Raw genomic sequence first — 27864 nt, 5'->3', positions numbered from 1 at the left:
CTCTGTGTTGATGTGCAAAATCAAATCAAATCAAATCAAATGTTATTTGTCACATACACATGGTTAGCAGATGTTAATGCGAGTGTAGCGAAATGCTTGTGCTTCTAGTTCCGACAATGCAGTAATAACCAACAAGTAATCTAACTAGCAATTCCAAAACTACTGTCTTGTACACAGTGTGAGGGGATAAAGAATATGTACATAAGGATATATGAATGAGTGATGGTACAGAGCAGCATAGGCAGATACAGTAGATTGTATCGAGTACAGTATATACATATGAGATGAGTATGTAAACAAAGTGGCATAGTTAAAGTGGCTAGTGATACATGTATTACATAAGGATGCAGTCGATGATATAGAGTACAGTATATACGTATGCATATGAGATGAATAATGTAGGGTAAGTAACATTATATAAGGTAGCATTGTTTAAAGTGGCTAGTGATATATTTACATCATTTCCCATCAATTCCCATTATTAAAGTGGCTGGAGTTGAGTCAGTGTCAGTGTGTTGGCAGCAGCCACTCAATGTTAGTGGTGGCTGTTTAAGAGAAGGATGCAGTGTTAGTGTGTCTTTCTCTGTGTAAATATGTGTTTATGTGTTCTCTCTCCATCCTCCAGAGAAGGAGACATTCCTGAGTTCCTTCGTCCTGAGGGATCTGCTACCGTCATCTTTGGGGAGTTACTACCGGTACACAGGCTCTCTCACCATCCCGCCCTGCAGCAAGGTGGTCGAGTGGATCGTCTTATCCAGACCCGTTTTCCTCTCCCACTCACAGGTCAGTTACACATTCACAGACACACACTATCATCCCACTGTTTCTATATACCCACCTACTTTTCCCATTCTCCCCTCCTTCTCCCCTTCCTCCTCCTCCTTCTCTTTCTCTGTGTATCAAACATTATAGTCCGGGTAGCAGGTAATGGACTCTAACAGATATTTATGTAACTTTCAAAATTATTTGTTAGTTTACAATTGGACAATTTATGCTCCACACATATAAAAACTGCTGGAAAGCCCCGAATGCAATATTGTAATTTTTATGACTCACACGGTGGAGGAACATATTGCCTGTAGCCTATTGTACATGGTGGAGGAACATATTGCCTGTAGCCTACTGTACAATGTGGAGGAACATATTGCCTGTAGCCTACTGTACATGGTGGAGGAACATATTGCCTGTAGTCTACTGTACATGGTGGAGGAACATATTGTCTGTAGCCTACTGTACATGGTGGAGGAACATATTGCCTGTAGCCTACTGTACATGGTGGAGGAACATATTGCCTGTAGTCTACTGTACATGGTGGAGGAACATATTGTCTGTAGCCTACTGTACATGGTGGAGGAACATATTGCCTGTAGCCTATTGTACATGCTGGAGGAACAGATTGTCTGTAGCCTACTGTACAATGTGGAGGAACATATTGCCTGTAGCCTACTGTACATGGTGGAGGAACAGATTGTCTGTAGCCTACTGTACAATGTGGAGGAACATATTGCCTGTAGCCTACTGTACATGGTGGAGGAACATATTGCCTGTAGCCTATTGTACATGGTGGAGGAACATATTGCCTGTAGTTTACTGTACATGTTGGAGGAACATATTGCCTGTAGCCTACTGTACAATGTGGAGGAACATATTGTCTGTAGCCTACTGTACATGGTGGAGGAACATATTGTCTGTAGCCTATTGTACATGGTGGAGGAACATATTGCCTGTATCCTATTGTACATGGTGGAGGAACATATTGTCTGTAGCCTATTGTACATGGTGGAGGAACATATTGCCTGTAGCCTATTGTACATGGTGGAGGAACATATTGTCTGTAGCCTATTGTACATGGTGGAGGAACATATTGCCTGTAGCCTATGGTATATGGTGGAGGAACTTATTGCCTGTAGCCTACTGTACATGGTGGAGGAACTTATTGCCTACTGTACATGGTGGAGGAACGTATTGCCTGTAACCTACTGTACAATGTGGAGGAACATATTGCCTGTAGCCTACTGTACAATGTGGAGGAACTTATTGCCTACTGTACATGGTGGAGGAACGTATTGCCTGTAACCTACTGTACAATGTGGAGGAACATATTGCCTGTAGCCTACTGTACAATGTGGATGAACATATTGCCTGTAGCCTACTGTACATGGTAGAGGAACATATTGCCTGTCGCCTACTGTACAATGTGGAGGAACATATTGCCTGTAGCCTACTGTACATGGTGGAGGAACATATTGTCTGTAGCCTACTGTACAATGTGGAGGAACATATTGCCTGTAGCCTACTGTACAATGTGGAGGAACATATTGCCTGTAGCCTACTGTACATGGTGGAGGAACATATTGCCTGTAGTTTACTGTACAATGTGGAGGAACATATTGCCTGTAGTCTACTGTACGTGGTGGAGGAACATATTGTCTGTAGCCTACTGTACAATGTGGAGGAACATATTGCCTGTAGCCTACTGTACAATGTGGAGGAACATATTGCCTGTAGCATACTGTACAATGTAGAGGAACATATTGCCTGTAGCCTACTGTACATGGTGGAGGAACATATTGCCTGTAGCCTACTGTACATGGTGGAGGAACATATTGCCTGTAGCCTACTGTACAATGTGGAGGAACATATTGTCTGTAGCCTACTGTACAATGTGGAGGAACATATTGCCTGTAGCCTACTGTACAATGTGGAGGAACATATTGCCTGTAGCCTACTGTACAATGTGGAGGAACATATTGTCTGTAGCCTATTGTACATGGTGGAGGAACATATTGCCTGTAGCCTACTGTACAATGTGGAGGAACATATTGTCTGTAGCCTACTGTACAATGTGGAGGAACATATTGTCTGTAGCCTATTGTACAATGTGGAGGAACATATTGCCTGTAGTTTACTGTACATGGTGGAGGAACATATTGTCTGTAGCCTATTGTACATGGTGGAGGAACATATTGCCTGTAGCCTACTGTACAATGTGGAGGAACATATTGCCTGTAGCCTACTGTACAATGTGGAGGAACATATTGTCTGTAGCCTATTGTACATGGTGGAGGAACATATTGCCTGTAGCCTACTGTACATGGTGGAGGAACATATTGCCTGTAGCCTACTGTACAATGTGGAGGAACATATTGCCTGTAGCCTACTGTACATGGTGGAGGAACATACTGCCTGTTGCATACTGTACAATGTAGAGGAACATATTGCCTGTAGCCTACTGTACATGGTGGAGGAACATATTGCCTGTAGCCTACTGTACAATGTGGAGGAACATATTGCCTGTAGCCTACTGTACATGGTGGAGGAACATATTGTCTGTAGCCTATTGTACATGGTGGAGGAACATATTGCCTGTAGTTTACTGTACATGGTGGAGGAACATATTGTCTGTAGCCTACTGTACAATGTGGAGGAACATATTGCCTGTAGCCTACTGTATATGGTGGAGGAACATATTGCCTGTAGTCTACTGTACAATGTGGAGGAACATATTGTCTGTAGTCTACTGTACATGGTGGAGGAACATATTGTCTGTAGTCTACTGTACAATGTGGAGGAACATATTGCCTGTAGTCTACTGTACATGGTGGAGGAACATATTGCCTGTAGTCTACTGTACATGGTAAACTGTAGGTGGAACTTTACTTTTTAGTATCGATAATGGCTGTGATGATTTTTCTACAATATTCACACAATTACAATCTTTATAGAATACAAATCTAATTTGATCAATTACATGTGGAAATAAGTATTTGAGTGAACATTTGCAAGCTAACAGCAGATTAGATTAAACAGGAAGTGAATTATCTCCTCCCTCTCTCCCCGGTTTTAGCTTGTGGCTATCACCTTCTAGCTGGCTAGGTTTAGGATATTTACTAGCCCATACCAGTGACAAACTTAGCTATGTTATCGACATATGGCATTACACAAACAAAATCTAGCTCTCTTATTTTGCCAGAACGAAAGAAATAGCCACAAATTCATTCAGATACGGAGGAAGACAATAGCTAGCTACAGCAAGCTAACGTTAGCAGCTGCCTCTTCAACAAGAAGCAACTGTGACAACATTGATTTTAAGATAAAAAATATATATATATACTTCTCCGTTGAGCAAAATCCTCAATCCACCCCTCCAAAGAAAGCATGGCTCTTGGGCTCTTGGGCTCTTGGGCTCTTGGGCTCTTGGGCTCCCCCCCCCCCCGAAATGCCACCACATCCATGATCAGATCTACACTGAAGTGTTGCATTTCAGTTTAGCCCGCATAGAAAACTCCACCGGAACCTGGCCAAATTACCACAAAGCACAGCCCCCACAAACATCTTGAAAACCTTCTCTATACAGTAACCTCCGTCGCAGCCAAAACTACTCTTTCCCATAGGCTTGTACTATCTATAGCAGGCTATCCCAAACTCTGTCCTCGGGCCCCCTCTGGGTGCACGTTTAGTTTTTTGCCCTACACAGCTGATTCAAATAATCTAATCTTGACGATGGGTTGGTTATTTGAATCAGCTGTGTAGTGCTAGGGCAAGAACCAAAACTTGCACCCAGGGTGGTGCAGGCTTTTAAATCCCCTCTGACACCAGGTTGACTATTACGCACCAAACCAGGGCTGTTTAATGTCTTTGTACTGTATGTCCAACACTTGGTTGGTTATACACGCATGTATTGACATATCCACATATTATTTCCTCGAGTGTACAGTACATATTTGAAGAGCTCCGGACAAGATATGTCCATAAACTTGCAGCAGAGGACAAATCCTTTGTTCTGTATTGGTTAGGGGGATGGAAAGTATTGACTGTGTTCTGCGATGTTTTATGGCATTCACAGATGGTCTCTTATGAATCTGTAATTCATTTTTCTGTGTGTCCATGATTCCAGCCGATCTTTAATGTGTAGTCATTACAGCGCTCTGTAGGAAATCAGTCAAAGCGATCCATGTCAGCAAATTCAGCCCATTGAAATGTTCCACACTCCTCGGGCCATTTGAGCGGAACAGCAGCCCGTTCATGTCCTTTACTTCAGGGACACCCCTTCCACCCAACACACACGCAAACACACATAAACACACGCGCGCGCAACCACCCCTGCTCATGCCTTACCGAAGACTATATCTCTCTCTCTTGCTCCCTCTCTCTCTGTGTCTAGCTGGAGGCGTTCTACTCCATCTTCACCACGGAGCAGCAGGACCATGTGAAGTCAGTAGAATACCTGAGAAACAACTACAGACCCCTCCAGGACCTGGACAACCGGGAGGTGTTGAAGTCTGCAGTTAAAGATGCCTGGCAGAGGGACCAGACCGACAACCTGGGACTGGGTACAGATGGCACCACGGACGCATCCAGAGGTACCACACTACACAGTCTCTTCTAGTCAGTCAGTCAGTGAGTCAGAGACGCCTGATTGACAGCCTGGGGACGGACACCCACTGCACTACGGACTCATCCAGAGGGACCACACTACATCTGATCTGACCTTACGCTGACTCTCACTCTGTCACTCAGTCCCTTTCCATACATGTATTAACTCGTACTCACTCACTCATACAGACTTTCAGTTATGTATTGCCTTTCTCTCTCTTTTTTTCTCGCGTTATTTTCCATCACAAACGTTGTGAGTTGAGGCGCCGCTAAAACCGCTTGAGTCCGTCCATCCAGAAAGGCTCCTGCCTCTTTAAACGTGGGCTCTCTCTTTGTTTTGAGTGTGGCTCGGCGAGAGAATTGATCAGGTGCGCTTGTGATGAAGTGGGAGCTAGCGCTGTAATGGGCTGCAGCAGTATTCATCATTAATATGCACACTAAAAATAAAGCCATACATATTAAGTTGTGAAATTGCTTTTGTGGCAATTATGTCAGTTGAGGGGATGGGTGGAACAAGTCCTGGACCAACAAACGTCTCTCTCTCTCTCTCTCTCTCTCTCTTTATATTATTAATGTATCTCTCATTTCTCTCTCCTCCCTCACACTCTCCCTCATTTCTATCTTGTTTTCTCTCCCTTCTCTTCCTCTCATCTTTCTATCGCCATTTTCTCCTCCATTTGTCCCATTTTCTCTCTCCTCACTCTCATAAGACGACTCTGAACACAGGGTTTAGTATGAGGGAGCTGCTCTCCTCTGCGTTTAACTCCTCTCCTCCTCTCCTTTCTTCCTCTCTTCTCTCCTCTCCTCTGCTCTGAATGTGGAGAGATGTGTGTCTGTGCCCTCTTTTCTGGCTTGCGGATGATACGGTGAATGATGATTATGGTGGTGATGAGGGTCATAATGCCCTCAACTGGTGAATGACATGTGTAGTGTCGAGCTCTCGAAGCAGTAACCGAGGACTTCCATTAGGCATCAGTCACAGTGTGTTTCTCAACCTAACCATCTCTTTTTCATCCTCCCCACCTCTACTCGCTATGCCTTCTCCTTCCCTTCTCTTTCCCTGCATGCCTCTCTCTCTCTCTCTCTCTCTCTCACCCCCCTCACACCCCATCTCAATTTAATATATTATACATCATATGTATAATGATTTAGAAAGTTTGCTTACAAAATAGTTGCGACATTTACCTGCTATGGTGCTTTTCCATTAAACTGCATTTCCATTGGTCTGATAAAACCAGCTGGACGTAATGGCGTCACACCTAAAAAAAAACTTAAAAAAACATTAACTTAGGCAAATTGACAGCATCCTGTATGGCTGCTCCCACTTATCTGTTTCATATCTCAGGAAGCCTGCAAAAGCCAGCACGGATAGAATACAAGAAGTGACTAATATTTTCCATATTCTAATGATATCACCACGGACCGTGCCACGGTGTAATTATGCACTCCTGTAGACCTGAAATAATTGTATGGTGAAACTTCCACCCAGCCATACTGTGGCCTACAGCACCACCTTGAGGTTATGTATAGTACTGCTCAAGGATTCCTTCATACACAGGAAATGGCAATGGTTATAGAATACACAGCTTGCCTTACCATCAGTGTAATAGTGGCTCCCCTTGAGTGATTCTGAATGTGTGTACTACTTCCTTTGAATCTGTATTTATGCCTCTATTGGTTTCACTGTTGCAGCCATTGAAAACCAAGCCTTGTTTTATCCAACTTGTACCGCTCAGAATATGTGTCATGATGTTCAATTTCTCATGTAAACAAAGTGATATGGTTGTATTGCAGCCAGATAAGTAGTTATGGCTCTTGTGGCTTGGGAAGCCTCCTCATGAAAAGGAAAACACCTTGAGGTGGCCGTCTATAGATGTGTGTTGTCCTCCTCCAGTCTACAGCCACGGGTCTCTCCATCCATCTCTTTATTCCTCCACCCATCCATCTCTCCATTCCTCCATCTCTCCATGGCTCCAAACTATCTATCTATCTATCTATCTATCTATCTATCTATCTATCTATCTATCTATCTATCTATCTCCACCCCTCCATCTCACTATCCCTCCTTCTTCCATCCCTCCTTCTTCCATCCCTCCTCCTTCCATCCCTCCATCCAGTACCCCAGAGACTGGTTGGTTGGACTATGCCAGAGCCCTGTGTGTTAAGGCCTGGGGCTAGTGTCTTTATAAGCTTATGTGTTATTTCAGTCTGTTTGAAGCTACTCCTCAGGAAACCAACAGCTGGATGAGTCAGCAGTCAGACAGTAATAAAATATTGAGCTACTCCTCAGGCTGCCTGCCTGCAACCCACGCACTCAACACACACACATGCACACAAACACACACACAACCCTAACCATGAACCTAACCACTAACCCATTTCCTTAACCCTAATTAGAACCCTAACTCTAATTGTAACCCTAAACCTAGTCCTTAAGGTTAAAATAGCAGTGGTGTAAAGTACGTAAGTAAAAATACTTTAAAGTACTACATAAGTCGTTTTTTTGGTGTATCTGTACTTTACTTTACTATTTATATTTTTGACATCTTTTTTATTTTTATTTCACTACATTCCTAAAGAAAATAATGTACTTTCTACTCCATACATTTTCTCTGACACCCAAAAGTACTTTGTTACATTTTGAAGGATTAGCAGGACAGGAACATTTTTCAATTCACACATCCGTACTGGTCATCCCTACTGCATCTGATCTGTTGGATTCACTAAACACAAATGCTTTGTTTGTAAATTACAGGTGTGTTCGTCAATTCAATCTGGCGCTCCGAGAATTCGTAAATTCAGAGCGTTGTCAGATTTTTCATTCGTATCGCTCTCGGAGCGTTCAGAGCGCACACTGGATGCTCTGGCCAAGGAGTAGGGTTGATTCAAGCGTTCTGACCTCACAACAGTAGTCAAGCACCGAAGCTATCATTGGCTAACTTGCTAGCTACTTCCAGACACAAATGAGGGAACACCTCACTCTGACCGTTTTACTCTGAGTTCGTTATTTTCAATTTCATGTTATCCAGACTGTAACTGTGCTGCTGACAACAATTTAATTACACTTTTTTGCAGATGTTTACTGACACCGGCCGTATTCAAGGAGTGTTGAGTGTTGATAAATTAATCTGTTATTCTGCCCTCTGGCACACTCAGACGAAAGGGCTCTGAAATCGGAGTATATAGACAGAGCGAATTTACGAACCCTATGTCTGAGTGTTGGAGTGTGCCCCTGGCTATCCATAAATTTAAAAACAAGAAAATTGTGCCATCTGGTTTGCTTAATATAATGAATTTGAAATTATTTATACTTTTACTTTTGATACTAAAGTATATTTTAGCAATTACATTTACTTTTGATACTTAAGTATATTTAAAACCATATACTTTTAGACTTTTACTCAAGAAGTATTTTAATGGGTGACTTTCACTTTTACTTTTTCCACCACTGTCCTTTGTCCTCATGGGGATGTGGGAAAGTCCATGTTTTACTATCCTTGTGGGGCCTTTTGGGGATTTTAGGTCCCGATAAAGAGATATGAACCACACACACACACACACACACACACACACACCGCTTGCCATCATCAGCTCGGACTGCTATGATGTGAACACAGCCAGCAGTCCGCCGCTCCGAGCAAGGCCTTCTATTTTTACCTGTTTGTCTGTCGGTGTCACCATTGCTTCATTTGTAAGAAAAACAAGCCCTGCAAGGCTCGCTCTCTCTCTCTCTCCCCTCTTCTTACAGCTCTCTCTCTCTCTCTCTCCCCTCTTCTTTTCTCTCTCTCTCTCTCCCCACTTATTTTATCTCTCTCTCTTCTTATATATCTCTCTCTCTCTCCCCTCTTCTTACATCTCTCTCTCGCCTCTTCTTACATCTCTCTCTCCCCTCTTCTTTTATCTCTCTCTTCTATCCTCTTCTTATATATCTCTCTCTCTCCACTCTTCTTTTATCTCTCTCTTCTATCCTCTTATCTCTCTCTCTCCTCTCTTCTTATATATCTCTCTCTCCCCTCTTCTCATCTCTCTCTCTCTCTCTCCCCTCTTCTTATCTCTCTCTCTCTCTCTCTCTCTCTCTCTCTCTCTTTCTCTCTCCCTCTTCTTATCTCTCTCTCTCTCTCTCTCTCTCTCTCTCTCTCTCTCTCCCCTCTTCTTATCTCTCTCTCTCCCCTCTTCATATCTCTCTCTCTCTCTCTCTCACCTCTTCTTATATCTCTCTCTCTTCTATTCTCTTCCACCCAGGGTGGTTTTTATGTGACTTATGACTCATTTGCTTACCTTTTTTCTCCTCTCTCCTCTCTCAATCCATCCCTCTCCTCATTCTTCCCCCCTCCATCCCTCTCCCTTCCTCACCAGTCTGTAGCAGTGCCCCGGTCAACATGAAGATCCAGCCGCTGAATGGCACTGCCCTGGTGGTGAGCTGGCAGCGCCCGCTAGTGGTTTACCACCCGCCTATCACCAGCTTCATGGTCTCCTACAGCTGGGTGAAGAGTGATGTGGCCTACGAGAAGACCTTCACCAAGACTGGGGACCAGAACATGGTGAGACACAGTTAGACAACACTGTTGCAGTTTACAAGAAAGCAAGAGTTTTCCCCCGGTAAGAAACTATTCAGCTGCCATACTCAGGACCAGGAGTTTTCACTAATCTTGTGATCTGACCAGGAGCAACTCCGTGTCCAAGTTATAGCCCATAGTTAGGTCCTGGTCAGTTCAGGTCGACCACAAAAAAACGAGTGCGTCTGTCAGTCGGTCACAGTCACCTAGAAATAGACACTCCAAGCCTGTCTCACACACACTGCACTGATGACTCCCACTGTGATGCGTCTGTTGGTGGGCTCAACTCCCTCCAGTGTCAGTGAGAGGTGAGAGTCTGATACGGTGACTATAATCTGTGAACTGGGTGAAGTCATGTTTTTTTATATTTAAAGACATCATGGCAGTCTGCTTGTTGATATATTTCCTGCCCTCACATGAGTTACTTGGATGTGTTGATTATTTAGACGTGCCAAATGGAGACTAAAGCGCCCAACTCTGATGTCTTTCATCCTCTAAAAATACATTTTGAGATGAGGCCAGACAGAGGAGGCTTTGAACGATCATTTCATTTAAATGAACATACACAGCAGGAGAGATGCTGTCTGAAGAGAGACGATGCAGAGACATTTCCTTGACATCAATCTCTCTTTGGCTACACTCAATCACCACCATCTCTCTCTCTCTCTCGCGCTCTCTCTCTCTCTTCCTTTGCCAAGTCCCTCCTTCTCCTCCCTCTCGTCAGCCCCCTCTTTCTATTCTCTGCCCACTTCATTTTCATTTTTATTTTCAATCTCCGTACCCGGACCCCCTTAGCAGGGTCACATCAGGGACCCGCAGGCTTCCTGCAATCACAATTGAATCAATTGAAAACCACTCAAGCCCTTAGTTTCACTTCCCCCTTCTCTCATCTCCCCTTCGGCCAATGCAATAACCTTCCATTCTGGAGACCATCTCTAATAGAATTAACTTTAACCAGAATGGCTTCTGCTGCATCAGACAGTGAGGGATCGGTACGTTTCAGTTTCAGGCTTTTATTAGTCGTATGTGCGGGAAACGCATGGTATACATCGTCCAACGAAGTGCTTCCTTCTCCACAATGCAACAACATTAAGAAATAATAGAAGGTAAGAATACGTACATAAAGTAAATGGCTCAGTAGAATAGAATAAACATTTTAGCATAAGTATAATACAGGAAGGCACAATTTATTGTCCAATTTTGACATGTGTATTGGGGAAAGGGGGTCAAGTATATAAACTGAGCGGTATAATTAGAGTCTGGTAGCAGCGGTTGTGATGTGTGTGTGTGTAGCATGAATGTGTGTGTGTGTGCGCGCGCGTGCGTGTGCGCACGTGTGCAAGCGTGCACGTGCACGTGAGTGCATGTGTGCTAAGGTGCAGAGAATCAGAGCAGGTGGTCAGTCCCGTTCAAGTGTTCAGCAGTCTAAAGGCTGGTGGATAGAAACTGTCTCTGAGCCCGTTGGTATCAGACCTCATGCTCCGATACCGTCTGCCCGACTGTAAGGTTGTGAACAGCTTGTGGCTGGGGTGTGGGTTCCTTGATGATGCTGTTTCGAGTAGATGTCCTTGATGGTTGGGAGCACGGTCCCAGTGAGGTACTGGGCCGTCTACACCACCCGCTGGAGGGCCTTGCGGTCTTAAGGACACAGTGAGGGGTGCGTGAGGACACAAAGAGGGGTAGGGGTTAGGTGAGGATAAAGCAGATGCCATAGATCCCTAACATGGCTGTGAGCTGCTGGTATTGACACTCACAGATTGTAAATCATTTGTGAATTGTTTCCTTAGGCCTTTGATGTACTGTAGTGTGGCTAGCCCATATCTACAGGTCTCAGTGGCAGTCTGTCTTCTTGACTCTCGTTCTCTCTCTCTCGCTGTGATCAATTTACAGAAGGCGGTGATAACCCACGTGTCTCCAGACATCCTGTATCTGTTCAGAGTCCAGGCGGTGTGCCAGAGAGACCTACGCAGTGACTTCAGCCAGACACTGCTCTTCAGAGGTAATCACACCACACACACCATACCACAGCGTATACAGTACAGCCCTATGAATGGAGTCACATAATCCTAACCTCCAAATAATCTTGACCTTCAAAATGAATAGAGTTACTTTAATACTAACATCAGACACTTGTCTTTGTTTCAAATGCATGTCTAACATTTTCCTCTGTTTGCTATTCCAGCTAACACCACCAGGATATTTGAGGGAACACGGATAGTGAAAACTGGAATGGTGAGGGAAGTGGACATCATTTGTGTTGTCCAGACGATGGCGACATAGTCATTTATTTTGTGATGTGCCAGCATGATTTGATATGATGTGATACTGACTATCTCTCGCTCTCTCACTCTCTGTCTTTCTCTCTCTCTGTGTCTCTCTCTCCCTCCCCCAGCCCACTGTCTCCCCAGCCTCCTCGGCAGACATGGCTCCCATAAGCTCCGGATCCTCTACCTGGACCTCCTCTGGCCTCCCCTTCTCCTTCGTCTCAATGGCTACAGGGGGCATGGGCCCCTCGTCCAGCGGCAGTCAGGCCACGGTAGCATCGGTGGTAACCAGCACCCTTCTGGCCGGCCTGGGCTTCAGCGGAGGGGTCATCTCCTCCCTGCCTGGCTCTCTCTGGCCCACCCAGGCCCCTGCAGCCAGCCCTGGGTCTAACCCCGGCCCGGGTCCCAGTCGCCAGCCTGCCCAGCCCCAGGCCTCCACCAAGCCCCCCGCAGCCCCTCAGGGTGGTTCTGACACGGACACCCCCACAGAGGAGAAGGAGGCGGGGGTGGACAGGGAGAACGAGGCGGAGGAGGGAGAGGGAGAGGAGGATGAAGGGGAAGACGACAGGAGGAGGAAGAAGAATAACAAGACAACGCCTGATGAGGTGGAGATGCATCTAAATGACACTGTGGTCAAAGAGCCCATTTCCGCCCTCACCCCCACAGCCACAGCCAAAGAGAAAGGACAGGGGCAGGGAGAGCCTGTTGCTAACAGCACCACAGTGCCAATAAGTGGAGGGGAGGACCAACTGGTCAGAGTGGACAGTAACACAGGGCCCACTGTGGAGCCAAAGAATGACACAGAAGAGAGAGAGATACAGATTCCCCAGAGCCCAACACGCTCCCCAAAGACTAGCGGGGAAGAGAAGAGCCTTTGGCCTTTCTCTGTCCACACTGGTGAGTAGAACTATCTGTATAGCCCAATCTTTGATTTAAGCAATAAGACCCAAGGGGGAGTGGTATATGGCCAATATACCACTGCTAAGGGCAGTTATTTGCACAACGCAAAGCAGAGCGCCTGGAATACAGCTCATAGCCGTGGTATATTGAAAATATATCACCAACCCCTGAGGTGCCTTATTGCTATTATAAACTGGTTATCAACGTAATTAGAGCAGTAAAAATACATGTTTTGTCATAACCCTGCTATACGGTCTGATATACCATGGCTGTCAGCCAATCAGCATTCAGAGCTCGAACCACCAAGTTTATAATCCTCTTTTTAGCACTTGAGATATTCTTCACCATATTTAGACCTGTATAATGTCATTTTAGTTTTCTGGATCCCACTTCTCCCTTCTGCAGCTTGTCATATTAAACTGTCTGTGTTATTATAGATGTGCATATCAACAGTAAATATGAGACAGGCAGGGGCACATTTGAAACATTAGCCTTGGAATCAGCTCCTGCTTCAGTATGTGGCAATGCTACATTATAGCCAGAGATAAATAGCTCAATTTCTGAGTGCTACCATAATACCACCCAGAGAGCCCTAGAGAAAGTAATGGAACTATTCTACAGCCTGAGGGGCCATTACCTAGCCTGGGGACCATTAGTTTGGGACATTCTCTGAGGCATATTTCAGGAACAAACTGCCTGCTTGCCTGAGTTCCTGCCAGGGAGAAAACAGAGAACGTAGTAACCAGAGTATTTGTTTTATGAATAACAATGTGTTTGTGGATGCTCCATCATACATTTCCTTATTCCTTCTGAATTAACGGATCCATTTAGTTGAGTCGTGCCCCCCGCCTGAGGGTAAACCTAGTCACTTTACCATCCTGATGAGTCTGACTCACTCAAATTGTCTGTATATGTATAAATATAGATTAGATATATTTTTAAAGTAGAGCTCATTTTTTGTCCTCAAGTGGAACTGGTTGTTTGATGGCTGAGGTATCCTGGAGTGGCCCAAATAGTTGGAATAATCTCAGGTGGATTTGTGTTTTTGTGTGAAAGTGTTTGTTTTGTTTTGTGTGTTATTTATGTATTGAATTGGTATGTGTGTTAAAGCTAAAATCCTTAATTGCTACAACCATTTTTGGACTTAATTATGATTTTGGGATTTAACGATATATATACAGTATGTACCCATTGATTCTTGAAGAATATAACTTATAAATACGAGTTATTATTATTTAAAAAATGTTTTACTTTAAAACAGTCACAAAGATGAATGATGAATGGCTGTAATGGGAGAAAACTGAGGATGGATCAACAACATTATAGTTACTCCACAATACTAAACTAAATGACAGAGTGAAAAGAAAGAAACCTCTAAAGAATACAAATATTCCAAAACTCGGATCCTGTTTGCAAAAAGGCGCTAAAGTAAAACTGCAAAAAATGTGGCAAAGAAATGCACTTTATGCCCTGAATACAAAGTGTTATGTTTGGGGTAAATCCAACATCACTGAGTACCACTCTATTTTCAAGCATGGTGGTGGCTGCATTATGCTATGGGTATGCTTCTCATTGGTAATTATTTCGGATAAAAAAAAACGAAATAGAGCTAAACACAGGCAAAATCCTAGAGGAAAACCTGTTTCAGTCTGATTCCCAACAGGTACTGGGAGACAAATTCACCTTTCATCAGAACAATAACCTTAAACACAAGGCCAAATATACACAGGAGTAGCTTACCAAGATTCGAGAGCCATGCGTCCTCCAAAACACGGCCCTGCCAAGCCGCACTGCTTCTTCCTTGCTTAACCCGGAAGCCATCCGCACCAATGTGTCGGAGGAAACACCGTACAGCTGGCGATCGAGGTCAGCTTGCAGGTGCCCGGCCCGCCGCAATGGAGTCACTAGAGCGAGATGGGACAAGGAAATCCCGGCCAGCCAAACCCTCCCCTGGCCCGGACGACTTAGACTGCTGTGCCACTCGGGAGGCCCATGCGCACCCATAACTACCAGGGCCAGCACACACCGCATGAAACCAAACCACAAAACATAAATAAGAAACGCAAAACATCCCACCCTCATCCCTGAATGGAGGACCTCAAACATTTTAGTTTACATTTGTGTATATATAATTATTCCAACACTCATCAATTCCCCTTCAGACAGCCACAGATCAACCCATCTTTCCCAGTAAATCATCATTCTGTCATTTCCTCTCGCAATACACCCCTCCGTTCTCCCTTGGTGTCTCACTAGGGAATTGAATCTCCCTACCTGCAACATTTCTGCTGAAATGTCCTCCAAAATAAACATTTTACCGAAGAGCACAAGGATTTTTCCTATTGACTGACATGTGGTCCTTCAAATACCTCATGAGTTTAGTTCTGTCATACCCCAACAGAACCCACAATATATGCTTGATGTACTCCAATGTTTGTCACCAAGGTAAGTGTAAACAAACACCCTCTAGCCTCAAAACATGGTAAAAACTATCATGTTGATATCATGGATGGTCAGTCCTTGCACCCATAGCTATGTCTATGTATTTGAGAGTTATATTCTCCAGGCCAATCCCTCAGCTTTTTACCAAAACAGAGGCTTTGTTTTTGTTTCGATTAAGGATTCAAGCTTTAAAGTGTTTTGTATGTAAATGTGTTGAAGTGTTTTGTTTGTAAGTCTCCACCTCCATCCCTCCACCCCCACCCCTCCAGACAGGACCAGTGTGTCCAACATGACCCGCAGCCCTCACCCCGGGGTGGGTAGGATGGAGTGGATCCTCCCCCTGGTGGTGGTCTCTGCGCTCACTCTGCTCTGCCTCATCATGCTACTGGCTGTCCTGGTCTACTGGAGGTAAGATATTATGTGTGTGTGTGTGTGTGTGTGTGTGTGTGTGTGTGTGTGTGTGTGTGGGTGTGTGTGTGGGTGGGTGGGTGGTAGTGTCTCTCTTAACCAACCTTGCTTAATGAGCTCAGACAAACTGTGTCTTTAACATTTGTCTGGTTTGCCACTATAAGACAATGAAAGCCTTCTCAGGGCAGAAGATTGATTTGCACCATGTTGTCCTCCACTCCAAGTGATCAGGGGTCCCTTTTATCTCCTCATTCCCACTGCTCTGCTCAGTCACAGCTGTCAATTAATTCCTCTACAACTCTGTCACAGAAACAGATAGCCCTCCTCTCGCTCCTTTACCTAATCACACTGGCCCCGGGGCCTAGTGGTCCTCACAGACACGCACTCCTGTTCGGAGTGGGGTGACCTGTCCTCTTGCGCACCGGGGACATCTACTTTCCTGGGCGCGTGCGCATCCGCACGCTTCTGGCCACCGGGAACCTACTTGGTGGAGGACGACTGCTTTTTTTTGGCAGCCCTCCCTCTCATCCTCCCTTTCTCCTCCCTCCATTCCTCATACCTCTCTCCTCCCCCTTCCCTATCACGCTCATCTCTGCAGGGGGGCCAGCCCACAGGGGCCATGGTGCCGGGAGGGGGCCCAGCTGTATGTTCATCTGCAGTGTGATGCCAACCACATGCACACACACACACACCACTTTCTTTCTCAACCCCAGTAATTACACAGGACAGGCTAACGACTGGCTACACGTGCTGCCTACTGCAGCCTAATACACTATACAGCACAATGATTCATTACTTGAGCTCCGTGTATTATGCTTGATTTATTTATACACCCGCTCTGCCTTGAGCTGTTTCATAGGAGCAAAAGCTTGGCCGGATTTTATGATTTTTTTTAACGATGGAAATGTAAGGTTGATGTGCTTTCTGAGTTCAATGTGTAACTATGGCTCCCTCTCACTGGTACTGGTGATGCCATTGTGAGAGTGCGTGAGAGAGCGAGACAATGATGTGAATGTTGGAATGAGGAAAATAGAGGATGATCAGCTCCATGGAATAGTAATTAATACATCTGTGAGTGAGTGATAGATCTAGTGAATGAGTGCCGGGGTGGTATGTGATGGGAGAGGGAGAGTAGCAGGGGGAGTGTGTGGGATGTGACAGTGAAAGTCTGTCTGTCTCCTTCTGTGGGCTGTGGTGGTGACGAGAGCTGACACCTCCCAGACAATGGCTTTCTCCCCTGAGGGAACAGGATCTGATGAAAGACCAGCTCGACCCGTTCACTCTCTCCTTCCTCTCCTCTCATCCCTTTCACTCCCCCATCCCTGCTCGGTCAGAAGGGAAGGAGACCATGCAATGGAGGAGATTGAAATAGATTTTTCAGAACACTATAGCTATTCATAATTGGCGAAATGCCTACATGGTCGTCATTAGCTCAGCATCACTTTATATCTCTTTTTACTACAGCGAATATGATGTGATCACTGATTAGATGACATTTATTTCACCTCAACACTCGATTTGATGTTCGTATTCGTCTTTGTGATCTAAGTTGTGTGTCAAAAGACAGTATTTGCTATTAAAGGGGAGGGCTCCATCTGTTTGGCTGGAGGATATGGTCATAGTTGGAGGGATCTCACAGATGTTTCACAGAGGTTTAACGGGGTAAACAATACATCTATATTTAACTCCGGGAGGGGAGAGTGATTCTCAGTAACCACTCAGAGTCAGGGGTTGCTAGGGAAAGAGGTGGACCAGGCTGTTTGGACTGGCGGATAATTTAGTCCAATGAAAAGGACTCATCCTTCTACCATGACTTCCTTCCATCCTACTCTATGTATTTTTGAATGGGGGCCCTCTTCCTCAAGTATGGGAAGCGTTGAGAGTCCAGTGAGACAGTCTTCTAGTTCTATCCCTCCCTCCCTCGTTCCATCCATCCCCCTTTCTATCTCTCTGGTGGGGTTCCCCCCTCCCCCGGTGTAAGGCGAGGTGGTATTGAGAGGCTGGTTAGTTAGCTCGCCACACCACACATTCCCCCTCAGGGAGTAATTGGCCAGGGGGGCAGGGATTGAAGGGGACAAGGGTATGACGCAAGCTAGGGGAGACCCTCCCCTCATTTATTCAGTCTCTCTCTCTTTCTCTCTTTCTTTCCCTCTCAATTCAACTCTCTCTCTGTCTTTCTCTCCCACTCACTCACTCACTCTCACTTTCTCTCCCTCTCTCTCTTCCTCGCTCCCTTCCTCTCTCCTTCTGCAAATGCCATTAGGCCACACTCCTGTTTTCTTTTCCTCCTCTCTCTCGACCAGAATGACCAGCATCTGCTCTCTCCTCTGCATCAAGTACCGGTAGGTAGGGGAACGTCAGTAGACAAACTGGTAGGGGAACGTCAGTAGACAAACTGGTAGGGGAATGTCAGTAGACAAACTGGTAGGGGAATGTCAGTAGACAAACTGGTAGGGGAACGTCAGTAAACAAACTGGTAGGAGGAATTGACTTGATTCTGTGTGAGTGCAGGTGAAGGCTCTGTGAGGTTAGAGAGGGACTCCTACTACTACTGCAGCACTCCTTTTCTCCTTGCTGTCTGTCTTCCCCTCTCTCTCAAGCTGCTAGACAGAATATGTTGGGTGACATTTGAAAAAACGGACAAAATACAAGCTTCAGAGAAATACTTTAGAACAACTTCTCAAGGCTAGCGACTGGCTAGTCATTGAGGGATCGTGCTTGTGTGTACATGTTGGAGGCAGAGAGGCTGCCAGGGCTGTATATAGTCCTGCTGTATTTAGTCTCTGCTGTGCCTTGCCTGTCGTCCGGCAGTGTGACTCAGGGGCCAGGGCTAAATGTAGCATGGTGTTTGTCCCGGGGTCAGCGTTGTTGCTTACCTGTTCCTAATGGTCAGCTCACTGTGTGTCTTTACAGGAGGTAGTTTGCGTGCGTGTGTACTTTTCCCCCTGTAATAGCAGGGTGTTGTTGTGTCTGGTGGTTGTCATCTACTGAGTCATAATTGTGTGACATCAGCAGGTTTGTATTTAGGGCTGGTTCTAACCACTCTGGGGCTTTCAGGTGTAGTTTATCTGCCAGCTCTGTCGGTGTAATTATATTCAGGGCAGTTCCACATTTTTACAAAACACATTTACTTGAAGAACAGTGCAGATGCTAAGTTTGGTAACAGACTGAAGGCACAAACAGCACAAACCGTCATTCTTTTACCAAACTTTGCATCTGCACTGTTCTTCAAGTAAATGTGTTTTGTAAAAATGTCCATGGAAATTGTTCAAAAGTAGTCCTTGGTGTGTTTAACTTTTCAAACATTGGTTTTTGCTTCACATAAAAAATCGGAGTCTCAGCGTCACTCTGTTCTCATGGAACTGCCCTGAATATAATTACACCGTGCATGTGTTTTTGTAAAATGTTAAGTGGACATTGTTAAAAGTGGTCACTGTCCATAGTTTGATTAACTTTGTATGGTTTGATTTAACTTTGCAATGATGGGTCAGCTTGCAGGCGCTCAGCCCACCACAAGGAGTCGCTAGAGCACGATGGGACAAGGAAATCCCGGCCAGGCCAAACCCTCCCCTAACACGGACGACGCTGGGCCAATTGTGCACCGCCTCATGGGTCTCCCGGTCACATCTGGCTGTTACACAGCCTGGGATCGAACCTGGGGCTGTAGTGACGCCTCAAGCACTGCAATGCTTGAGTGCCTTAGACCACTGCGCCACTCGGGAGCTGAATGAAGATGTTTTAACCTGTCATTGACGGAGTGTTAACTCTCTCTGTGCTGTTTTGTGTTAGATAACTCACAGGGGTAAAAACAGGTTGTAATTATATAATTACAATGAGAACTGTGTAAGGGACGAACCAAGCAGTCAACGAGAGACATCTGAGTTGGGTGCAATGCAATTATTAGGCGGTTTATTTTCCTAAACCTGATGTGGTTTACAAAGTAAGATAAATCTAAAACCATATTGCACAAAAAGAGAACTATAAGGTCTGTAAATAAATAAAAATAAAACTTAAATGTATAAACAGATCTACAAAGCAGAACAGAGTATGCAACTCAAATGAAGGGTTAACTGAAGCCATAATGGTATGGCCATTATAACCAAGTGGGAAGATGGTAATTACCAGTTGTGAAGTCGGAAATATCAGTATTCACATGCTTTGAACTTGTTGAGAAATGTAGATTGGCTAATGGCCAACAAGCTGGGTCAACCATAAATAAAAAATACAGCTATTGTGTTTGTAAACAAACTATAATGTTCAAAAACCATATTAATAGATTGCTTTTTATAAATAATGTCAGAGGTCCACATGTGGGAGAAGTCCGGGTTAGGGGAGGGTTTGGTCGGCCGGGATGTCCTTGTCCCATCACGCTCTAGCGACTCCTGTGGCGGGCAGGGCGCATGCATGCTGACATGGTCGCCAGGTTTGCGACTGGCTTCTGGGTAAAGCAGGCATTGTGTCAAGAAGCATTGTGACTTGGCTGGGTCGTGTTTCGGAGGATGCACGGCGCTCAACCTTCGCTCAACCTCCCGAGTCTGTACAGGAGTTGCAGCGATGGGACTGTAACTGACAAGACTCGGGAGCTACGAAGGTCGAGAGCCATGCGTCCTCCGAAACACAACCATGCCAAGCCGCACTGCTTCTTGACTCATTGTTCGCTTAACCCGGAAGCCAGCCTCACCAATCTGTCGGACAAAACACCGTCCAGCTGGCAACCAAAGTCAGCTTGCAGGCAACTGGCCCGCTACAAGGAGTCGCTAGAGCGGAAATTAACAAGGAAATCCCGGCCGGCCAAATCCTCCCCTAACCCGGATGATGCTGGGCCAATTGTGCGCCGCCGCAGTCACGGTCGGCTGTGACAAGACTGGCATCAAACCCGGATCTGTAGTGACACCTCAAACACTGTGATGCAGTGCCTCAGTCCGCTGTGCCACTCGGGAGGCCCACAATGATTGGTTTTTGTTTGACATACATTTTAAAGTAAAAAAATATAAGTCCGTGTCACTCTGTTACCATGGAATTGCACTTCACCACTCTGCTGTTTTAACCTGTCATGGATGGGGTGTCAACTCTCTCTAGGCTGTTTTGTGTTAGCTAGCTCACAGTGGTCAAAACAGGTTACAACGATCCATTTCCCCTCTGCTGGACAGAGGTGGTATCACCCAACTCCCACCCCATTTAAAGATAATAGGACATGGCAATTAGCGACATGCCCTCTAATAAGTACACCTGGCCACCATGCTGCAGACAAGGCACCAAAAAGAGTGCTGCAATTACTATTAGTATATGCAACAATTTAATAAAGTTATGTTTGTGAAGTTGGAAATCAAAATCACATGGTCATTTTTTGTTTGGACACAAAATGTTTGGTGCAAATGAATGTTAAATTGCGAAGGATGAGGATATTTAGCTGTGCTGATACATGTGGCCTCTTTCGATGTGGTACTGATGGTACTCGGCATCATGTTCCTCTCTTCAGTGGTGTACTAATGTTTATGTTGGGTTAACTATTTCCTCTCCTCTGTGTCTGTCTACAGGAGGTTTTTCCAGACAGCTCACTTCTATGTGGAGGACAGTAGTTCTCCCAGGGTGGTGGCCAATGAGAACATCCCCGTCATCCCCATCCCAGGTGAGACATAACACAACCTAACACACCCTCAACTGGAATACACCCTGGGTGAGTTTAATTCGCGTCAGCGTTTTGCTACGTTGCGCGACATTTTGTACTACACGTTTCCCCAATACAGTGCCCACCGTTTTTTCAAAAGCATTTGAGGTATGTTTGCTCCATTTTGGTGGGTTTGGCAAGGTGTGGCCTGATCAATATTGGTGTGACCATTTGAAATACCACATCATACGATATTCGCCCTTGGGGCCACCATAGTCACAACATTTTTCAATTGGCCGTTCAGTAAATTACAGTTTCTGTTTCATTTAACATAGCACACAGTTCTGAACATGCACCCCCTTTCTTAACACACCCTCTAGCCTGAGGGCCAAATTCAATCAAACCTTTTATGCAGTGTTGTTGTTTACAAACTATTGCCCACCCTCTCCACACATACCTTATTCTGGAAGTATCTACCTGGTAGAAAATGTAAGGTTTTTGTAGAACCTACAACCATTTGGTGACTAAACTGAACAAAAGTAAAAACGCAACATGCAACAATTTCAAAGATTTTACTGAGTTGTAGTTCATATGAGGAAATCAGTCGTTTGAAATAAAAAATGTAAGCCCTAATCTATGGATTTCACATGACGGAGAATACAGATATGCATCTGTTGGTCACAGATACCTTATAAAAATGGGCCTCGGGATCTCGTCATGGTATTTCTGTGCATTCAATTTGCCATCGATAAAATTCTATTGTGTATTCGTTGTTCGTAGTTTATGCCTACCCATACCGTAACCCCACCGCCACCATGGGACACTCTGTTCACAACGCTAACATCAGCAAACTGGTCGCCCACACGACACCATACACATGGTCTGCAGATGTGAGGCTGGTTGGACGTACTGACAAATTCCCTAAAACAATGTTGGAGGCAGCTTATGGTAGAGAAATTAACATTAAATTCTCTGGTAACAGCTCTGGTGGACATTCCTGCAGTCAACATGCCAATTGAACACTCCCTCAAAACTTGAGACATCTGTAGCATTGTGTTGTGTGACAAAACTGCACATTTTAGAGTGGCCTTTTATTGTCCCCAGCACAATGTGCACCTGTGTAATGATCATGCTGTTGAATCAGCTTCTTCATATGCCATACCTGTCAGATGGATGGATTATCTTGGCAAAAGATAAATGCTCACTGACAGTGATGTAAACACATTTGTGCACAACCTTTGAGAGAAATAAACTTTTTGTGAGTATGGAACATTTCTAGGATTTTTTATTTCAGATCATGAAACATTGGACCAACACTTTACATGTTGCGTTTCTATTTTTGTTCAGTGTAGATTGTACATGAAGTACAATTGGTGGGACTTGCTTTAACTATTTAAAACAATTTTTGTGGTAGTAGTTTAAAAAAATGTTTTACTTTACTATTTAAAGCAAAGCAGTTACATATAGGCAAAATGAAATGTAGTAAAATAATTGGTCTGATTCACTTTGATAGACTACTTTATCAATCTTATTAGTTTGGATTGTGGGGCAGTTGGATCAGAAAAATGTCGAAACTACAATTCCTGCGTGTAAAAACTAAAAGAAGAAACACATAGGACAAAGCCATCTTCTGTCAGAAGATGGAAATAAAAAGCAGGATCATGTGGACAACACTCTTAGGAAAGCAAAGCAATTCTGAATCATTCATGCTGTGGGTTTCAGATAAATAGATACACAACATACTTTTGTAAAACGTACAGTATAAATGAAGTTTGATTTTAGTTGAATGATGATCAAATAATTTAGAACTTATTATGCTTGTATTTGGGGAGAGAAATATGATTATGCATCTAGTAAGGGCAGATCTTTAAACATATTTTTGTGGTAGTTGAAGAAGTATGTAGAATAGGTTTGTATGTAGACCTATTGACAGCTAACTGTAGTTCTATCTAATAAATCAACTCTTTAGGGATAACAGTGGTCACTGAAGAGTACATTGGTCTGTTTGCTAGCTTGTTTTAAAGAATGTATGGTTTTAAAATACCTTCTAGTAGCATTAGTAATGGTGGTGTCTGGTTATAGTTGAAAAACTAGGTAGATGAAAAGTTAGGATAGCCTGGTTGTGGTCAGTAGGTTTGGTCAGTAGTTTTAGTAAGTAGTTGTGTGGTTCAGTATTTGTGGTCAATAGTTGTGGTCAGTAGTTGTGTTCTGTTGTGGTCCGTAGTTTTGTGGTTGTGTTTACTAGTTGTGTGGTTGTGGTCAGTAGTTATAGTCAATATTTGTGGTCAGTTGTTGTGTTCTGTTGTGGAAGTTAGTATAGCCTGGTTGTGGTGAGTAGGTGTGGTCAGTAGTTTTGGTTCAGTAGTTGTGTGGTTCAATAGTTGTGGTCAATAGTTGTAGTCAGTAGTTGTGTAGTTTTGTGGCTGTGGTCAGTAGTTTTGGTAAGTAGGTGTGTGGTTGTGGTCAGTAGTTTTGTGGTTGTGGTCAGTAATTGCGTGGTTCAGTATTTGTGGTCTGTAGTTGAGTTGTGGTCAGTAGTTGTGGGGTCAGTAGTTGTGTAGTTGTGGTAAGTAGTTGTGTGGTTGTGGCCAATAGTTGGGTGGTTGAGTAGTTGTGTGGTCAATAGTTATGTGGTTGTGGTCAGAGTCTAAACTACAGTTGTTGCGTGTGAAAACTGAATGAAGTGCGATGAGAAGTTATCGAGCAAAATATGAAGCAAGTGAGCGGAGACTGCTTCGCTCTATCCAATCAGGGCAGCAGGATTAATGTACAGTCCGCCCTTTTATTTGCAGACAGGCAAACTAGCCAGTTGAGTTATTTAGAGCACCGGTCATGATCTTGAGGAGGAGGATGAAGCTAGTGAGCATTAGAAATCTTCTCTGTATCATTTCAGGTCGTCCCGACTGAGTAAGCATTAGAAATGTTAGTGCTAGCTGTTCGGTCCGAAACAGATTCACAAATCATGGGAATTTTTTGCTCTTCGAGGCACGTGTTGCTAGGTAAAACTTGCCTTGGCAGGCCTGCTCCCTCCGTGGCTAAAGCCCGTGTGAGAAACATGCTAACAAATGTTTATGCTATGAAACTAAATAAATACTCCACACTGACCCACACCACTTATTTGCTAGATTCATTATAGTGTTGATGGACAAAGCAAGGAAAGTGCACTTCAAAATGTGATGTAGTTTTATTTGAATTTGCAGCTGTTGTTGGTAAGAAATTAATTTGCTAGCTTCTGACATGACTTAATGCTTCTATAATGACAGTTGATGGGTTACTTAAACATCTCTATCTATTGATTGGTAGAAGCTACTCTTAATGTGTTTTCAGATTTGAAAAATAGAGAAGAAGAGATTTCATACACTGAGTTTTTGTCTGACTTGTTGGGGGAGTGGTCAAAACAGCAGTTATTTGATAAAAGTTGGGAAAAATGCTGATTTTAATAGCAGAGAAGGAGACGAAGATGTCATACCATAGAATGTTTTGTCTAACTTGTTGGGAAAGTGTCAATTTTTTGGGGAGAAAGGCAAAGTGGTCAAAGTAGCTGATTTGTGTCAGAAGTTGCATGGTTGCATTTACAGTGGAAAGTTGGAAGTGATGATGTCACAATGTGACCTTTAGAATGTTGAGGAAATCCCATGAAAGTGGATGGAGGACAAAAGTACACAAAAATGTATAACTTACAATGAATGTTCTGATATGTTGTATACTTTTTATGTAAGCACACTGGTTCTGACCAGTCTACACGTTTTAAAGTTTGAAAGGCATTTATTTTTGCTTCGCAAGTCCCACCTAACTATTTAGGAGTCTAAATGCTGTGAGACTATGTTCATCCTGGTTCTCAATCCCTCTCTATATTATTCCTGAAAATGATTCACTGTTCTCTCTATCTGTCTCGTGTACATTGTTGAATCTTTGAAGCTGAGCCGTTCCATGTGGTTAAGTCTTGTTGAGACAAGTTATTCAATATCTGTTCTCTGCTCAGATTTAACATCTCTGATCCCTCTGGACAAGTGTAGACTAGACTGAGCATTTCATCTGAATGATCAATAACCATATGTAAGGAAGTCAACGGAGAGGAAGAACAAAGTCATCTGACTGGAAAACTAGCTCTGATATGCTCCCATGTGGTCTCATCATGGTGGATTTGATCATTTAGACTCACTAGTTCAGTGAAAACTAGTGTCAATGTTTTTTAAATAATTTTTTTATTTAACCTTTATTTTGACAGGGAGTCATTCTGAGACCAAAGACTATGTTTCAGATGAGCCCTTGTAATTGCAAAAATATACATATATTACAAAAGCTAAACAGACATACAAAACACAATCAAAGAAAACAAACTTCAGTAAAAATGTCATCAATCAGCTGTCTGAATATCCCTAGAGGCACCAAAACATCCACTTTTAGAGCGTTTTGGAGATTATTCCACAAAGTAAGGTGCAAAACAACTCAAATCTTGATCTTTGTCAGTCAGTATCTGCTCATGTTCTTGAAGATAGGATACATAGTGTTAGTCCAGTACTTTTGATTGGGCCAATCTACCTCTGTTTTAGCTTGATTAAGTCTTCACTCAGCCACTCAACTACTCAGTGCATGTACAGGCGCTTGTGAGTGCTCTATTAGCGGTGATATGAGAGTGTTCTTCTCTGGGAGAGACTTCAGAGCCCAGTGTACTGGCAGCTAGTCAATAAGATGGTAAAGAAGGCTGTGGCGTGCGTAGTGCATACCGTTCCTTTAAGAGAGCAGAGAGACTCTCTGGGACTAAGGCACGACAGCCCGTTTCCAAGCTCTGATGGTTCACTTAAAGAACACAGCTGATGTCTGCATTCACTCCATCCATTCTGCTTTTATTGTCTCTCGTCTCTCTCTCTCGCGCGCTCTCTCTTTCTCCCTCACATGTGCTCTCTCTGGAGACAAATTGCTTCTTTCTGTACCGTCAAGTCTGTATACCAGCTCAGAGAACAGTGTTAAGTGGGTGTTGAGGTTTACGAGTGGGCTTTATAGAACAGTGATTGTTTTACAGCTTCTGAAATGCTAAATCCATCCCCCCACTGGAAGGCTATGTGACAGCGGTTTAATTAGGAAGAGAACAGAGGCAGAAGGAGAGGGGGCTGCTGATCTGGTGTGTTTGCCCCGCATGCACGTGCATACATCGTCATTCCCCCTTTCATCATATCCCTTCTTGTTAGATTCTCTCCTGAATAAAGAGATGCAAAATTTGTGCACATCTGCAAAGGTTTAGTAAATCCAAATTGGCCCATAGTATTTTAATAAACTCCATTGATTGTAAGACAGTTGACAAATGAAGTGAGTCAGGGAATGCCTGCCTGCCAGTGGTCCCATCTGTGTATTGGCTGTAATATGGATGTAATAACACACACCCGCACCAGCAGACAAACCCAGCAGCTGGTTGCTCTTTCCTGAACACACACACACACACACTTTGTCCTGATGGCTCTTTCTGTGTGACAGTGGCCACCTCATCCCCATCACATCCCCTCACTAATGGGTAATTTGGGACTGATGTGGCTCATCTGACACAGATGCCACCACCTCTAAACACCCACATTAGACAATTATGGCTTTGTCCGCTTGTCTCGCTGTGGTGTCATTCCCTCCACTCTTTGTGACAATGGCTAATATGTGGTCTTCTCAACATAAACTACAACAAAACTAGCTGTGTCCACAGAATGATTTTTTTTTTTTATCTGTAAGGATGTCAGTGGGACATTTCATTGTCTGATGTGTGACGCACGTGCTAATCATTTCATTACTACTGGGGTTGTTACTAGTCTCAGTGGGACGCTGTGTGGAATTTTCTGATTTAAGACCAGTTTCATGGACAGGGATGACCTGATCCTAGATCAGCACTCCTACTTTGTCCCCATATACAGTATGTTGTTCTCTGAAAGTGTCTGTGGGAGAGGCAGTGAACACATGGCAGATTGCTGGTTAATTTATCACGCGGTGCCACACTAGTGGAGAGCAGTGGCACGTTGTACTGTACCTCTGAGAGACAGATACAGGCAGATACAGACCCTTTGACTTTTTCCACATTTTTTACGTTACAGCCTTATTCTAAAATGGATTGAATTTTTTTTAAAATCCTCAGCAATCTACATACAATACCGCATAATGACAAAGCGAAAACAGGTTTTTAGAAATTTTTGCAAATGTAATATATATAACAAACAGTATTCAGACCTTTTGCTATGAGACTTGAATTTGAGCTCAGGTGCATCCTTTTTCCATTGATCATCCTTGATGTTCCTACAACTTGATTGGAGTCCACCTGTGGTAAATTCAAATG

At 44.0% G+C, this 27864-nt stretch overlaps 1 protein-coding gene across 1 annotated transcript in view; it reads left to right on the top strand.

Annotated features, from left to right (window-relative positions):
* Positions 1 to 27864, top strand: part of LOC139370881 (receptor-type tyrosine-protein phosphatase gamma-like) — a 266165-nt gene that overhangs the window by 217832 nt on the left and 20469 nt on the right. Inside the window, exons 7-14 of the mRNA XM_071110735.1 lie at positions 626 to 783; positions 5165 to 5363; positions 9733 to 9917; positions 11823 to 11931; positions 12115 to 12164; positions 12325 to 13093; positions 15808 to 15946; positions 21484 to 21575. Coding sequence (XP_070966836.1) covers positions 626 to 783; positions 5165 to 5363; positions 9733 to 9917; positions 11823 to 11931; positions 12115 to 12164; positions 12325 to 13093; positions 15808 to 15946; positions 21484 to 21575 — 1701 coding nt within the window. The remainder of the gene's footprint in view (positions 1 to 625; positions 784 to 5164; positions 5364 to 9732; positions 9918 to 11822; positions 11932 to 12114; positions 12165 to 12324; positions 13094 to 15807; positions 15947 to 21483; positions 21576 to 27864) is intronic.

Source organism: Oncorhynchus clarkii, chromosome 17, assembly GCF_045791955.1.
Source record: "Oncorhynchus clarkii lewisi isolate Uvic-CL-2024 chromosome 17, UVic_Ocla_1.0, whole genome shotgun sequence".
Taxonomy (NCBI): Eukaryota; Metazoa; Chordata; class Actinopteri; order Salmoniformes; family Salmonidae; genus Oncorhynchus; species Oncorhynchus clarkii.
Note: the sequence above shows the minus strand (reverse complement) of the source record. Positions and strands in the feature narration are given on the sequence as shown.